General features: G+C 50.6%; 6 protein-coding genes across 6 annotated transcripts; 1 reads left to right on the top strand and 5 right to left on the bottom strand.

Annotated features, from left to right (window-relative positions):
• Nucleotides 1-3,995: 3,995 nt before the first annotated feature.
• Nucleotides 3,996-4,202, bottom strand: POX_b02453 (uncharacterized protein; the record flags this gene model as incomplete). The annotated part of the gene is made up of 1 exon (XM_050111367.1): nt 3,996-4,202. One exon carries the CDS (start codon nt 4,200-4,202, stop codon nt 3,996-3,998), a length of 207 nt encoding a protein of 68 aa, XP_049971713.1.
• A 3,874-nt stretch (nt 4,203-8,076) lies between these two features.
• On the bottom strand, nt 8,077-9,362 carry POX_b02452 (uncharacterized protein; the record flags this gene model as incomplete). The annotated part of the gene is made up of 3 exons (XM_050111366.1): nt 8,077-8,854; nt 8,967-9,114; nt 9,287-9,362. The coding sequence occupies 3 exons, from the start codon at nt 9,360-9,362 to the stop codon at nt 8,077-8,079; spliced, it is 1,002 nt and encodes a 333-aa protein (XP_049971712.1).
• Nucleotides 9,363-10,681: 1,319 nt separating this feature from the next.
• On the bottom strand, nt 10,682-11,265 carry POX_b02451 (Diphthamide biosynthesis protein 4; the record flags this gene model as incomplete). Its single annotated transcript, XM_050111365.1, has 2 exons — nt 10,682-10,780; nt 10,873-11,265. 2 exons carry the CDS (start codon nt 11,263-11,265, stop codon nt 10,682-10,684), a joined length of 492 nt encoding a protein of 163 aa, XP_049971711.1.
• A 987-nt stretch (nt 11,266-12,252) lies between these two features.
• On the bottom strand, nt 12,253-13,462 carry POX_b02450 (Cytochrome c peroxidase; the record flags this gene model as incomplete). The annotated part of the gene is made up of 2 exons (XM_050111364.1): nt 12,253-12,990; nt 13,109-13,462. 2 exons carry the CDS (start codon nt 13,460-13,462, stop codon nt 12,253-12,255), a joined length of 1,092 nt encoding a protein of 363 aa, XP_049971710.1.
• A 403-nt stretch (nt 13,463-13,865) lies between these two features.
• POX_b02449 (uncharacterized protein) lies at nt 13,866-14,111 on the bottom strand (the record flags this gene model as incomplete). The annotated part of the gene is made up of 1 exon (XM_050111363.1): nt 13,866-14,111. The coding sequence occupies one exon, from the start codon at nt 14,109-14,111 to the stop codon at nt 13,866-13,868; it is 246 nt and encodes an 81-aa protein (XP_049971709.1).
• Nucleotides 14,112-14,162: 51 nt separating this feature from the next.
• Nucleotides 14,163-14,640, top strand: POX_b02448 (uncharacterized protein; the record flags this gene model as incomplete). The annotated part of the gene is made up of 2 exons (XM_050111362.1): nt 14,163-14,385; nt 14,438-14,640. The coding sequence occupies 2 exons, from the start codon at nt 14,163-14,165 to the stop codon at nt 14,638-14,640; spliced, it is 426 nt and encodes a 141-aa protein (XP_049971708.1).
• Nucleotides 14,641-15,939: the final 1,299 nt, after the last annotated feature.

The following is a 15,939-nucleotide window of genomic DNA, read 5'->3' as shown; positions in this document are numbered from 1 at the left end:
ACGGCAAAAAGCTCTTCGGTCATATGATGAGTATCAGCGACACCTCTGTCAGTACTTCAGCCTGTTTCACCGGCGCTGATTGAACGATCATGTGTAGGACCAAACGCGAAGAGTGAATTCGGTCTTTTAGCTTGGAGTATCGCAAGATTAATATGCACAATCATCAATATACCAGGTATTTCAGCAGAATGAAAGATGTCCAGGTGGATGGAGAGGAGATATTCACCAGATGTGGATGGATTTCTCATCACTTGGCCCCCTCGCTGATACGTGCATTCGAGGTATTTCCGCTCCAACAATCTGACCATCCAATTTACTACCTTATTCCGCGATAGTCTGCCGTCATCAGGACTCGTCTAGGTATCCCCACCGCCGTAGAACTTCTTTTCTCATGAAAGACTGTCGCCGGGAGCTTCCCAGACACGTATCAATAGATGATCTGCCAGATTCTGTATGATACCCCGAGATCGAGCTGTTCTAGCTGAAGGATTCGCCGCCATGTGATCGATTCCTCTTTTTCACCATTGCACGCGATTGAATTGCCAACACTTGGTCAATTTGTACCGATGGTCCCAATTTCGAAGAAATCACTAGATTCCGAGCTCATGCAGTCAACTTCCACTGATGCAATGACCATGGAAAAGTCTCACGTCTTCTAAAGAGGCCTACGCTCAGCTTCAACAGCACTACATCTATTAGAAGTGCAGAAAGGCTTTTGGGCCAGACAACGGGCCATGCAGCGATACACCTTTGATTCAAAGGAGGCTGGCTTAGAAGATATGTATCCTGACTCCAACTCCCGTCCCTTCGAGTCCCATTTCAAGAGAAGGCGAGGCTGCGGTTTGATGTCCATGGCGCGAGCTCAAGTATTACAACGTCCAGATTCCTGCCCAGGGGCTTAATCAGAACGACCGACTTTGAATTCATATGGTTTTTTTGTAGTCAAGTATATTCGATTTGCAAGCGTCAGCTTCTTTTCTGACACCTTCACACCCTTTTGCTATGCTCGCGTGGAAGATGGCCAGGGCTGAGGGAATACACAGTTTATACATGTAAGTGGTAGACTGCAGTTGAGATTGAAAGGATCTTGATCATCACTCGGTTTGCCCCATTCCATATCATATAATCCATATCTTCCTCGGCGCTACGGGATATCATCTACCTGAATATACAACACTAATCACCAACTTTCAGTAGCAGGGCTCTCGATCATTCTCGACTACCTTGCGCATACTGCTCGAGATTGTTTGAAACCCCACCAAAGCGCCAATAGAATACAATATGATGATTGCGCACTCACTGTAGGCTCAGATGCACAGAACTGCCAGGCGCAAGCGTGAGCTCAACCTTGACCTAGTGTGTACGCCCGAGTTCATGCCTCGCCTGTTCTCCGAATTCTGCTTTGCTGGCAGTCCGAGATAGGTTGCAAGATCCATTTTGAGATGTGCAACCAGTGGGGGAATCTTCGCAGGACAGGGCCCCATCCCACAAATGTGGTGCAGATTGTCTGACCTTGCTTCGTCGAGGCAGGACTTAGATTCGCTCTCAACCTCGGTGGAACACCAAAATACCTTACCATTTTCCAGCATCGCTGCTTACAGTTCCGGACCAGAGAAAGAGAGAGCAATCTTTCCACTTCCAGATGGAGCAAGTTCTCGCCGCTGAGATTCGTAGATGTTGCTTGGCTTGTCACTCTCGACCTCAAAGATCAAATGGACGGGATAAAACGATTCCACTCGAGTTTCATCTCGTCAACCTTGAAGTCTTTTGACCAATGATGTGGCAATAGTGGGCTTGTGCTGGGTCTTCCTTGAAAAATGGATTCTCATTGTATGCCCACACGCGGATCCAAGATCCCAGATCCCAGATCCAAGATCCAGCAAGCGGCGCTCGTCTCACAATGTGCCCTGACTCAACCAAGGGCCCTCCCCTCCTTCCTGATTCAATCGTTCTCCTTCGTTTATTTGCGGTCGGGTTGAGCCCTGCATTCTACGGCTTTGCACCACCTTGCCGCCATTTTTATGGGGCCGCGGAGGAATGCGCGGATCTGGTGCCAAGCCGAAACCCTATCGACCATCGAGATCTCTCTCCTCCTATCGTGCGATCGTCTATCGCTCCTCGCGGTCAGATGCAATGCGCTTGCGAACCAGCCCCCTCGGTCTATCATGAAAAGAACCTTGATCTCCTTGATGGCTGTTGTTGGCCAAGACCGTGTTTCATTGTGCTTTACTACATGGATGAAGCACAGCGAGATCTCGCATTAGAAGCCGGAATAGTGACTGATCAAAGTAAGCGACGGGAACGATTGGCGGTGGTGTTCACGCCATTCGATAGTAAGATTCCATATGGCTTGGATCGAAACACACACACGACCATGCCCTGTTCCGTTCGATGGTCACCACGAACCGCTCCACCGCATGACTCTGCACCGAAAATACTGTCGCAGCGCGCGCGCCACGACGCAGGTCCGGTCCCACTGTGCTGCAGGAGCCCGACTTACCACCAGCGATATGTGGAGAATATCGTGGAACCGTCGAATATTCCACAGTCGAGATCGACGGTCTATCCGTATCTCGCTACTTGTGTCTCGTTGGTCGCATTGCCAAGGACGGGGAACTAGTCCAACACCTTCCAAGGAAGTGGCCCTCGCCAATTTTTCAGATGCAGCTCTTGAGGGCCACCATTGTCCATTCTCAGTCTGTTCAGCATCAGCGACTAGTGGATCAACACGCGAGTTTTTTTTTTCTGCACGGTTTTGTTTCTTATCGTCGGACCTAACAAATTTTAGCCCCCCGGCTGCTTGACAGAATGGGGGTCAATGTGGCAGGCACTGTAGTTACCGTGTGTCATCGAATTGGTAGCTGTGTCGCGCGACATGCGCCATGGGTTACTACACACGGTCAGGATTTTGTGTATCTTCCTGTTTACCACGCTCATGCCCATGGTTTGCAGTCGCTGGAAACGGCACGGTAGGCCATCTTCCGAGACCTCCGACGAGGTCGCGTTGGTCCGATCCGTTGATTTTGTCTCAGAATGATTGCGCCCGATGGAGACCCTTTGGATCCAAGTGTCTCCCGTTCAAGCTAGTCGAGGCGGACTATTGCAGAAAAACAAAAATGCGTATGTGCGACCTTCGTGGTGGCCAGCTCTTAATGGACCCGTGCATCTCGCCTCTTCTCACCTCGCCTTGCCTCGGCTTTTACAGAGATCAAAAAAAAGAAAAGAAAAGGAAACAAGAGGGGGCAAAGCCTTGAGGACGGGATTGTGTCTGAAATTGGAGAAAGCACTCATGAGGACCAAGTAGAAGTGGATGCCGTGGGCGTTCAATATCCAAGCCAGATCAAATTACTTCAGTGATAGTTTCGTTATCATGTCCATTTTGGGAAATGTTGTCTTTGTTTTCTTTATGTCTCTTGCAAAGATTTGAAATACACAAAAACAAAGAAGAAGAATCCAGAGCCAAATTCTCCGAGCACATTAAACAATAAAATAGGTTACTCGGCCATCTTCGCGTCGGAGTTGACCGTCCGGGCGCAAATGGACCCGATCTGAGGTGTTGACCTTCCCGAAGGACGGCTCTCGCTTCGGGGGGCCTCATGGCTCTCAAATCTTCATCGTATTGCTTCTTTCAATCTAAGTTCGGCTACAGGTCTGGACGAACATGGATCATGGATCATGGATCATCTGGCATTCGTGGGCTAAACTATGACGAGGGTGACCAGGCGGGGAAAGGCTGATGCCGCGCAAGAAGCATGTTTTGCTCAGCACGTGCAGTGGGTTGCGTGCCCGCGTGCGCTCGGGACAAGCGCGGACTGGCTGACTTTTTTCTTTTGTCTTTTCAAGCGGTTGAAATGGCGACGAGCGGATCGAGAGACGATTGCAATTCGACCATGGCCAAGAGTGTGACAGATACGTATGTGTTTCCGATACGCTGTAGTTGCTTGTTCAGACTGGAAGATTCTGAGATTGGGAGGTCTCTTGCGATGGACTCGAGATCAAGAGCGCCTGGACCTCTCCGATGAGCCTCGGTCGGATTCACCAGCCTGACTTGACGTTAAAGTTTGTGCAATCCAGGCCTGACATGGTGCGATGCCAGCAATTGCGTGGTTGATGTATTGGACCTCGTGTGTCGATGAGACTACCTGACGGAACTGAGCGGACTTCCCGGACGGTACCATCCCCGATCTGCCAAACACGTTCATAGTGAAGCGCGTTTCTTGTTTCAAATGGTAAAATTCTATGAGCCCAAAAGAACGCCTGAAGCTTCAAATCGGCTTCAAGTTACCCTGCATATCTGTGTTGGAGTTGATGGAATCAAACCCAAATCATGCTACAAGAGTTAATTCATGACGTGCAACTCCACCGGCTGCACTTAACATTGTGGCTTTTTTTATATCTCATACCAGAACTGGAAGCCCTCGGTACATATAGATTATCGGATGCTATGTGTATTCTCATCTGTCAAATACGTCCACGAGACATTGGATCATCAACCAACGACAATCTGTGCTTTGCAGTCACGATAAAGCCAAATAGTTGATAATCCAGCCTTGCCATGAGAAGAAATAAAGAGACTTGAGGTGAGACAAGGTTTGGAAACATGCCTGCCTATACATGAAACGTTCAGCATCCGTGATTTCGAATGCAAAAACCTGGTTTGAAGATACATGCAGACACCTGTATCGGCTGCTTTGAAACAGATGCCCCCTTCCAGATGTGGACCCAACCATAGAGTTTTGGCTATTGTCATGCTTATTCGAGATGAATGAATAAATGGGAAAACGACTTGAGTCAGGTTCGAGCCATGAATGGTTTCGCGGGTTGACGTTCAACCTGGGAACTAGGTAGGAGGAGACCAATGAGACATCGCAGAAATCTAGGGCACGTCTGGACAAGCTGAGGGCTATCGCCTATGCGCTGTAAAGTCTGTCAGGCTGCTATGCAGTAGGATAGAATGAATATTCACCTCTGGCGTGATGGATGGACTGGATTGGTATAGAGATGGAAACCTCATGGTTGAATCAACTGTAGACTGTCAGACGTTTGTTGAATGTCCAATGAGGGTGAAGGACTGAAAACCTAAAAAGTCTGACAATATATACTACATCCATACCTGCCTGCCTCAAACACCTTCACTGATACTGTCCTCTTGAAGCTCATAGATTCAATTGGTATCTAGATCCATTTCCCTTCTCATTAAATCCCAATGAACCCGTAAACTTTCACAGTTTTCAAATGAGGCAGAAGCCATAAGTCATATTGATACCAGCCTACTTCCCAACGTAGGCAACAAGCATTATGTCAATTGTCAGACAAACAGAAACAAGAATGAACAAATTTGACAAGGCCAACATGGTACACTTGGTGTCTTGCACTTTTTGTGCTGGAGTTGAAATTGATGATACCAAGCAGTCACTTTGACAACTCCCACTTGACTCCTTTTTCTCGATTATTTTACCCTGAAAGAAGAAGAACTGTGGGTTCGAGTTGGTGGAATGGATATAGTGAGGTCTTAAGATGGAGGATACATGCCAGCAGCATGGAGGTCGACTTTCCATCTTAAAAACGGGACTGGAATCTACCTCAGCTACTTTAATTCCAGGGTTCCGGCATGTACAATGGCATTTGACATTTATGATGAACACTACGAAGAGACATGTGTCATAGGAACTGATGCACCAGAACTTCTGTCTGGCTCTACTCGACTGCCATATGCAAGCTCGCTGGATAAAGGAACACCCTCCTGATGACAGTGGCTCATCAACCGGAACGACAAAAACCAATTCGTTCGCCCAGTAAGACACAGCCCCCTTGTGATACCAACGGCAATTCACCATGAAACCTCGAATTGTTTATATTGGGGAGATGTGCGTGCATACCGGGTCCTCGCATAAAAGCTACGCCTGTAGAGCAATTGAGTCTGTTGACCGGGTCTGGTTCGGGATATGGGGAAGTTTATGACTCGAATTCGGCGTTTGCAACTTGCTCGCGGTGTTCTCGCTTGATGATTCCTGCTCCGGACGGAATCCGGGACACTTGGTGTATCAGGTGCCCGCCGGCGCATCGAGCTTGTTCAGTTGAAACATACTTACATCCAATAGAGGTGTAGGCCAGCTCGAGATGATCAAGCTTGTCATCACAATCAGATATCTATTTGATCCATTTTATATCGCAAGCCAACTACATGTTGCTTTCATACACTCTGCACCGCCAATGGAGTATCGTCTTACCTCGTTCGTGTTCTAGAAGATAGGTCAACGTACATTCGGTTGTAAAGAAGAATCTCGCAGAATTTAGGTTGTCGCAAATTGAATAAGAGTCATATTTGATATGCAAGCGCAGCTTCAAAACCACCCAGCATACACTGTCATTCAAAGCCTAAGAGATTGACATGACGTGGACGGTTTTGCAATCAACATGGACGTCTCTGAGCGCGATGCAAGGGCGAGGAAATGCCATGAGCCATCTGAGCTTGAGCACTTCCCGCATGGCGAGAGGGACTCAATCCGATGCAAAGGTTGCATATCATTTGTCATTAGGAATTTTGATAGGTCGGCCATTGGCCTCAAGAAAGAGAGAAAGGGAAAGCAATTCCAACTCGCCCCCTTCTCCCTACTTGAGATATTTAACTCGTGGTTGAGGATGCCTATGTTCTGGGCGGCTTGAAAACCGGGTCTGACCTGAAAGAGTCATGCGAGTACATTGAACAAGCTACCCTGCCATAAGAAGGGGGTCGCGGTCCCTATGGTGGTGGCTCCTCGACTTCAATTTCTGAGCCAGCGAAGCAAAGGTCCTACGCGTTACACGTCTGTTGATTAGAATGATTCAGGCACGAAGGCCGAAGGCACCCATGGCAAAATCTTCTCGGAGACAATTGAATTGGATTGATATCTAATAGCTAGATGGGAGCGCAAAGAGCGGTGGCAACGAGTTGCTCCCGTATCCAGCATGGCAGTTGGCAAGCAGTCGGTCCCCAACATTGACTATCGCGTGGTAGCTTTGGTACCGGGGGTCCTTTCCATCAGGAATGAGGATATTGAACCACATTTTGGCAATGCAATGCAACAGACAGGAGAGAGGGCAGGGGGCAAACGAGCGGCTTCAGGGATGGTTACAGTAAGATCACGCTCCCAGAAGGAGTCAGTCTCTTCCTATCATATATTTTCCATTATCCTCATCATCAGCCGAATAAATTTTGTTTATAATTGTAAAAAAGAAAAAGAAGAAAGAAGGGAAAAAGAAAGCGCGTCTTGAAATGTGCCAATGGATAAAAAATCGCCCGCGTCCCGGGCCCTGTATGAATTATGTAATACGCGAATCGTACCTACCAGTTGAAGGCAGGTGGGCAGCCCTGAAGTTCCAAACTGGTGCCTCATCGTTTAGGCCTCAAATCGACCCAAGCTAGCTGCAACCGAGAAATAATCGGAACAAGTAATATTCCGGACGGCATCCACCCATTACAATAAATTGCCCGGTTGCAAAGCGACATTTCCTCCTCTTTTCTTTTCTTCTTCGTGCGGCGGCGCAGCTTCAAATTAATACCTACCCGTGTTGCCTGGACGTCCACGGCCCTCGTCAAAGGGGCCTTCAGTGATGTTACCAGGTGTCGGTTGCGCCACAGACGAACGGAATTGCACACCGGTTCTTACTTTATAGGTCTTTCTGATTTTTCAAGGATGAGACCTTTTGGTTTGGGATCGGACATCTTTTTTTTGATAGATGCCAGTTTTTGCTGGACTTGTAGATTTTGAGGGTTATTCAATTTCATTATGACCCTTGAGGTTTCTTTTTTGATTTTCCGCTTTTGAAGATTCCTTTTTCCATAAGAGTATGGTAAAGTCGTAAAGTTCACATGCGACGAAAAGCTACGCGTCAAGCTACGAAACACCCTGCGTTCGATAAATGGGTCTACAATGTTATCGCAATGGGTAGTGTCATGATGCATTTATTGATCGAGGACCGCTGCCCCGAGTGCTGTCTAAGTGGTTTGGATCAAGTGCCCAAAAAAGGAAGGGACAAAAATGGTCATCGAAAACATTTTGCGCCGTGACAGAATGCTGGACCACAGCATCCTGTTTACTCGCCGGGCTCGTCGCCAATCTTCTCGAGCTTGCCCATCGATGTCTTCTCTCTGGCCTCGCCGATGACCCGAATGCGATCCACGCGAAGCTTCTCGCTGTCACCATCACCATCAACAAAGAACAGGACGAGCGAGGTAACGTTTTGGAACTTGACGAAGCGTAGATCGACTGTCGCAGTCCCTGTCTTGGCGTCCCATTGTTCCGGCTTAATCTCCACGGTTTGCTCGGGGGCAGTGTCCTCCGCTTGTTCGAATCCAAGCACGTGCGACGTGTTGGTATAGAGCTTCAGAGTGCGCGGTCGCATGGGCAGCTCGTCCTCATCCTCATCGTCTTCGCCCGCGGCGGGAGGCAACGATGTGATGTGCAACGAGTGGATCTTGAGTTTCGACTGGAAAGGAATGTAGACCATGAGCTGCTCATCGGTATCGCTCTCGATCCAATCTGCGCCGCTGCTGCCACCCTCGGACTTGTCCTTGCCCTTGCCTGTGAGAGCAGAGGGCTTGAAGCTTTCGAACAGAGCTCGCGGTCCACCGAGTTGGGTGTCCCGATTGAGAATGTCCACTCCCTTGACGTTCACTTCATCGGTCACGTCCGCGTACCGCGCTGCCACCTCGGCACCCAGCCATGTTGCACCGCTTCCCTCGCCAGAATCCCCGTCAGACTTGCTTGCTTCTGATGCGAGCTTGCGGACTACCTCGGTCAGCTTCTGAGGGTCGGCACCGGCAACGGTTTTGATGCTGCGGCCACTTTCGAAGACGATGAAGGTCGGGTATCTGTTGGAAGAACACATTTTAGCATCATGAGTTATCCTTGCCTGGTAGCTATCCTGGGGCATGTGAAGGCATTGCATTCTGACATCAGAGTGGTAAGAGACTGTTGACTCACGCTCGAACACTATATGCCTGGGCAAGATCCGTCTGTTGATCACCATTGATTTTGGTGAATGTGATGTGATTCGGGCGGGACAGCTGCGAGGCCAGCTTCTCGTAAACGGGAGCGATCGCCTTGCACGGACCACACCAGTCGGCGTAGACTGTAGTTAAGAGAGAAAATCAGATAAACAGGTCAGTGGGTTGATCGTTCATAGCATTCTGATCTCTGATGACATGTCATCTCGAGGGGCATTTTTCCTCCAGTCAGCCAAAGGCGGGGGGGACAGCGGTGACACCTCGAACATGACGGCAGAGATGGGATAAATCACGTACAGTCTGCGACCACAAACCGCGAGGAACCCAAGAGTGAGTTGAACTGAGCGGCTGAGGAGATATTCACAACCGCCATGATGAGTAAGTAGGATTGAGGTGGTAAAGGTGAAGAAGGAGGAAGCGGCGGAGTCGGAGAAAGAGTGTTGAGTGCCGACTAATCCACCTGCATGCCGATAGAGTAAGTCCAAGTCTTCCTATCCACCCAAGTATGTCATCCCGCCAGTCGGCCCTGAACATAAGCGGGTCCGGACGACTCAGCAATTGCTTGAGCTCATCGTCAAGCGCGGAAACCAGCGAACATTGACCTTGTCTTCTGTTGCAAAAAAAAAGTAGATCAACACTACTTGAGAATGAATGAATTACGACGAGAGCCTTCTTTGCATCCTCTGGAGCTAGACAGGCACCCTCTCTTAATATGCTCCGCCTTTCCATGGTGATTCCCCCATGATTGGATAGGCTTCAATTGAATATGTTTCTGCTGCCGCCGCTTCCCAGAACTATACCCCTGCTGCATCGGAAGCATGTGCACGACAGCACGCTCCAAACCTGGTACCTGCTGATGGTCTCTCAAGGAAAATGGGTCTCCATTCACATAAATGTATATGAGCATCGTAATAGAGACCCCAAACACCTAAAAGTCTAGCGGCATCTGGGATCATTATAACCCAGTGGTCTCCAAGAAAGTATATCTGCACGAAGAGTGACATCTACTAAGCATGGGCTTTGACTCAGACGAAAGACTCTGTTTATCCACAGAAACGGATCTTCAACTTGATTCGATACGAAGGAAGGGCTTTTATTACAGGTTTTGGCCTAAAATTCCAATGGGCAAGAGCCTATGTGTGGTCTTGCTAGTATGGACACATGGGTGGTAGAGTTGGGTTGACACAATGTCTGATTTTTGAACAGAGGGACATCCGCAGATCTATCAATCGCAGTAAAGTGGAGTATGAGATGAGCCTCTCGGACTTGAGTCAGAAGGGCAAGACAGGCCCTGAGACCATGCAGCCATTGGATCGCATCACAGCCAGAACATCAGTATCCTTAACAGTACGCAATGGTTTCCGTCAAAGTAGCCTTTGACAGGGCTCAATGGTCTTTCAAGAATTGGCCGTATCTGAGACTGATATCCATCAGGGCATGACCGGGCAAGGCCGACGCCAATGGCTGCCGTTAGCGGTCCGTCTCGAGACGGAGCCTGTGAGAGGTGGTTTTTTGTTTGAGACCACAAACCGACAGGTATGGCACGGCGACCAAAGCCGGAATGGTTCTCAGAATCCGATCCTCGAGGCAATGTACTCAAGACTGCAGTCTTCAACAAAATGGGACAGCATCATGTGTTGATGACAGCGAAAAAAGGGAACAAAAGAATTCGCCCGGAACCTTGCATTCGCTTCATCCATCATCCTCAACCGCAAACAGCACTTTCAACCATAGACTGCATCCACGACAGCCCACAACAATTTCACCATGATCCGCCTCCTTCTCTAGTTCCTGCTCAGTCACCTGGAACCCTCTCTCATCCCCACACACCGACACCCGCGATACCAGCAGGCCCCGCGACTATCATCATCCTCATCACACACCAGATCCTCCAAATCAACAATCTCAAGTCCCGTGTGAAAGACATCCCCTGTTTTCTCCCGCTCTGCAGCTTTCAATCGATCCAGTCGTAGGGCACGATCATATTCAGCGCGGAGCGTGGAGTCGGAGAGGGTCTTGTATGCGGTGGTGATTTCGTCAATGGTGTAGATCCGGTGACCGGAGGCCTTGTTGACGGGTCTGGTGGAAGAGATGGTCATGCCAGAGATAGACCCATCGAGGTCGGTATCGCGTGCGACGGCGCGGGCTTTATCCGGGTGGTTCTTGAGGAGGGCCTTGTGGTAGGCGATTTTGATTTCTTGCTTGGAGAGATCGGCGGATGAGGATGTGTAGGGTAGACTGAGGATTTGATAGTAGTCTGTTTGAGGGGGAGACATTTTGATTGTCTCGAATGATCGAATTCGAGTACGTGTGCGACAGGTAGAATTGCGAGGTGATTGTATGGGGAGGGCGCTGGCGGTTCACAGGGAATACTGCAAAGCGCATGTACTCGCACACCAAAGAGCCAGAAAGACGGTCGGTTTAGTGAGAGGGTCAGACGCAAAATGCGCGCCTCGCCTGATTGCGGATTTGCGCAAGAAGGCCGGTTGTGGATGTCTTTTCGACCAAGTGACACAGTAAAATGTTCAGCCACTCGAAAGACTCGATAAAAATGAACGAGAAGCTCTCAGGCCGCTCGGTAGGCGGGGCACATCCGCGCATGCAGTCAAGACCAAAGACTCGGCATCCACTTCGGCCGACGCTCGTCATTCCGCAAGAGCTGCGATTCTGATGTGCACCTACTCGAACGGAACACAGAATCTGCTCCGATAAAAGGACTTTCCAAAAAACATGCTCGAAATGTATTCGCACCTTACCAGGGGAGTGGTAAGAAAGGCACTGAAGCACAAGCCAACCGCGTCACGTCTCGAGCTTTTCACCTCGGCGCAAGGCCATCTCGAGAACCGTCGGCTGAATCGCACGCGCCCACGAATCCGCAAAAAAAATCCTGCCGCAGGCGCGTAATCTCACCAATGCTACTCCTACGAGGTCGGTGCACTGAAGCAGGAGTCGAGCCTCATATCAAATGAGATTCTCGTTTATACTATCATAGGACGAGAAATTAATTTAGTCAAGCCCAGCATTACGGAATCCCCGAGATCATAGATATTCAGGTCGATATCGAAATTCCTTTTTCCACCCCATCTAGGCTCTCTATGTCTGGATCGAGCACATTTCGGATATAAAACAAGTAACAGCAAAAATACAACACAAGACATGCGCACAGATCACACGCCGTCACCATCAAAGAAGCGTACACATTATCTCAGGGGTCGCAATCACGAGGGGTCCCCCCCCTGACACCACATTTCTCCCAAGCCCTTTTACTCAGAGGCCTTGAAGACAAAGCGCTCCTCGGTCTTGAAGGGAACGCCGAGCTCCAGAAGCTTGACGTAGACATCGGAGAACTCCTTGAAGAAGGCATCCTGGTCCTTGGCGTAACGGTCAACGTGCTTGCGGAAGACCTTGTCCTTGATGAGAGCAATATCGGTGGGCAGCATCATCAGGGTGGAGGTGGTCTTGTCGGTGAACTGAGCAGGGCCATTCCACTTGCGCTGACTCCACTTCTCGTCGACGAGCAGCTTGAAGTAATCGTTGGTGAAGACCGTGGGGCTGAAGTCCCAAGGTCCCTCGTAGCCAGATCGGTCGGTGTGCGCACGGCCCAGGGCGTGAGCACCGGACAGGGCCACCATCTCACGGTCATCAAAGCCCATGCGGCCGAAGATGGCGCGGATGTGGTCCTGGTTCTTGGAGGCATCAGGCAGACGCCCATCGGGGGTGCAGGCCGCGACGTCCTTGTCCTCACGGCCGGGTCTCCACGGGATGACGGGGCCACCAAGCTCCTGGATGGCGGCGGCACCGGCCAGAGTCCACAGATCAGAGTAGGTGATCCAGGGGAACTGAGCCTTGATGGGCTCCAGGAAGTCACGGGCGTGCTTCAGACCGGCGTTGGCACCGTGGTCCGACTCAGGAGCGAAGCGCATGGTAGCACCGTTGCTACCACCAGTGCCGGTCATCTTATCGTAGGTACCGCTGGCGTGCCAGGCGAGACGGACGAGGACCTAGAATTGGTGAAAAGCGCACCGCATTAGTCGAGAGACTGTGAGAAGAAGTGGGGAGATCCTTGCAGATAACTACACCGCAGAGGGAACAAAGGAATTGATTCCATCGCGAACTCACCGGACCGTAGCTGCCATCATCGTAATCGGTCTCATTGGCCAGACGCTGCGCAATGGCATCGTAGACCTTCTGGTAGTCCTCCTTGGTGGGAACGAAGGGGCCTGCGGGGGCAGACTCGCCGTTCAGGTAAAAGTAGGCACCAGCACCGCCAGCGGCTGCGAGAGCAAAAGCCCAGATCGCGCCAGAGCCACCACTCTTCTGGCCAGCCTCAGAGGCATAACCGCGGCGAGCCGACGAGCGGAAGCCCTGCGCGGGCAGGGCAAAACGAGCAGAGCGTACGGCAGGGCGGAAAGAGGAGATTGCTGGGGTGGAGCGCAAGAAGGCGCGAGTAGCAGAGCGAGCAGCGGACGCCATTGTGATGAGATTTGAGGAGAACCGAGAACCGAGTTAAGGGAGAAGAGGATTCACAGGAGGAAAGAGGGAGAAAGTAAAATGGAAAAAGGTGACAATCGCCTGTGCGTCGAGTCGGAGAGGAAGACGGACGAACCCGGGGGAAAGACACGTCCATAAAAAGCATCTGAGAGGGGCGCCCCCTCCCCCTTCCATTCTCGAGTCCAACGCTCTGGACGGAATCCGCACTCAATTCCGTAGCAATTGAGCCACTCCAGACTCCAGTCAGTTCAGCTCAACTCAATATACACGACACTCTTGGTGCCATGCATCTACACGTTACAGACCATCCTCAATCCTCACTACCGTGACCTGCCATCCCTTCCGGTCTACGTCGACTCTCGATCTGATTTCTCTGGGGTTCGAATTACTGTTCAGTGTCCGCATTTCCCGATGCGCATGTCTGGCTGGCTGATGGGCCGATGGTGAGCTTCAGCATCAGCTGGAAATGGCAGCCAATCGATTGGTCGATGGAATGAGAATTCATCATTGCTGATTTGCCTCGGCGCTGGGACTGGGGCTCTCCGCATTTTGGCCAGTCTGCAGCTTCTCCGGGGGGCCGAACTCTTTCCTCATCCATGGCTCTCGTCGCCGTATCGCCGTGGCGACCCATGGCCAGTATTGTCCCATGACCCTATTGCTGGGACGTTGAGAGAGCAACATCATGACGATCCCTGAATCACGGTGCGACACACTGCAGTTGTTTGCGACTGGGATCTGCCCGGAGGGTCACCAGGATGACCAACGGACAGATTACGTTTGGCTGGAAGACTCCAATGGCTCCACCCCCTTCGAACGGCCGTCTCCGATCACATTTGAGCTGGCTGACTTTGCAGACTCGTCGCGGCGGACTTTTGGGGATTACTCATCGAACCCGTCTAATGGAAGTGTGTATTACAGTTGGGACCTAATCGAACTCACATGCCCTGCAGACTGCAGGACTACGAGAGAGGCAGATCAATATCGGAGGACTAGAGCTTCCATATCACCCCGGGTCGGCTTCGGTAGGCGGCAGCGCCTCGAGTATTGGACATTTCAACACTCTGATCTGCAAATTGTACATCACTGGGGACGCCCTCGACTCGATCATTAGAAACGGTCCTTGTACAGTCCATGATCACTCATGTGAGGGATTGTCCTAGCCGTAGGCACGTCGCCGTGAATTGCAATCGAGAATCTGGAACTTGGGTAGACGCCAGAAATGTCAATTTCTGCCCGACGCGAGACCACACATCATACGCGATCTATTGTCTCTTGCTCATGACCAAGTGATCAGGAAGTGTGTACCGAATCGCCAGATACAAAGGACACAGTGTGGGCTCAGAACCAGGTGGAAAAAGAAAATTTCTTCATTTCTAATGTCAAGATGTTCGTCGTAAAAAAGTCCTGCCGCTCGACCAAAGAACGAGCACCAGGGTGGAGTAGACGCAGCCCTGCTAAAAGCTGTTTGGTTTTGTTCTCCCACGAACGAACGATAAAAATCACCCATGAAGCGTCAAGTACCATCAGGAGGCACCACGCGGGTTATGTGGGGTTCGGATGCATCCAGCAGAAACTACAGCTGGATGGCTGACGGATGATCGGAAGAAGACAAGACTCGGACTCCTCACATCACAGGACCGAGACAGTTTGCTTCTGATTGTCTAGGGAAGAAGAAATCGGAAGAGAGAGGGAAATCGAAAAATGGACAAAAGAGCACCCACGTACCACGTGACATACCGAGAAATGGTGCCCCCTGGGCCGCGAGGAAGTCACGTGCATTTTTGTATATGGGTTGAATTTTCGAGCGGGCGGCTCCTTCGTCTTCCTTTTTTTCTCTTTACACTTTTTACCTCGAACGCATAATCAACCTCCAATTCTCCCAGCCATAGAATGGCAGGTCATATTGGCGTACTAGATGAATCCCTCCGAGTGTCTGTGACTTCTCAACGGTGCTAGGGAGCCCTCTGGGGCTCCTCAAGTGCGGTGGTAGATGTGAGTCGCATTATGCTCAAACATGCACCCTAGGCCTTATGGCTGGCTATGATTGTAGGCATGTCCTGTAGCAAGGGCTGTCTTCGAACCCCATCCACCTAGACTCGAAGATTGGTAGGACGATTCGAGTAGGCGAGCACTCGAAATGAATTCCCCTCCGCTCCCCCTGTCTCCTGCAATGTCGGATGGGCAAATTGGACCAGTCAGATAATAGAGTCCATTGCCTTTTCTAGAAGCGCGCTAGAATGTCAAGGGCTCTCCAGCAAAGTCGGCATAATCATCCATCCCATGCAAGGAATCTGTCCGGCTGGTCATTTTCACCTGTTCCGAGAAAGCGAGAACGAGTGGAGATCGGTGGACTTTGGGCCGCCGACCGATTGTCAGGGGGATTGGACTGACTCGCCGCGCAGAGTTCACACAGACACACGCGAGCTTGGGGCAAAGCTTGTTGATGGACACGCTGTGAC

This window comes from Penicillium oxalicum, chromosome II (assembly GCF_001723175.1).
Source record: "Penicillium oxalicum strain HP7-1 chromosome II, whole genome shotgun sequence".
Taxonomy (NCBI): domain Eukaryota; kingdom Fungi; phylum Ascomycota; class Eurotiomycetes; order Eurotiales; family Aspergillaceae; genus Penicillium; species Penicillium oxalicum.
The sequence above is the reverse complement of the archived record's forward strand: the minus strand, read 5'-3'. Positions and strand labels throughout refer to the sequence as shown.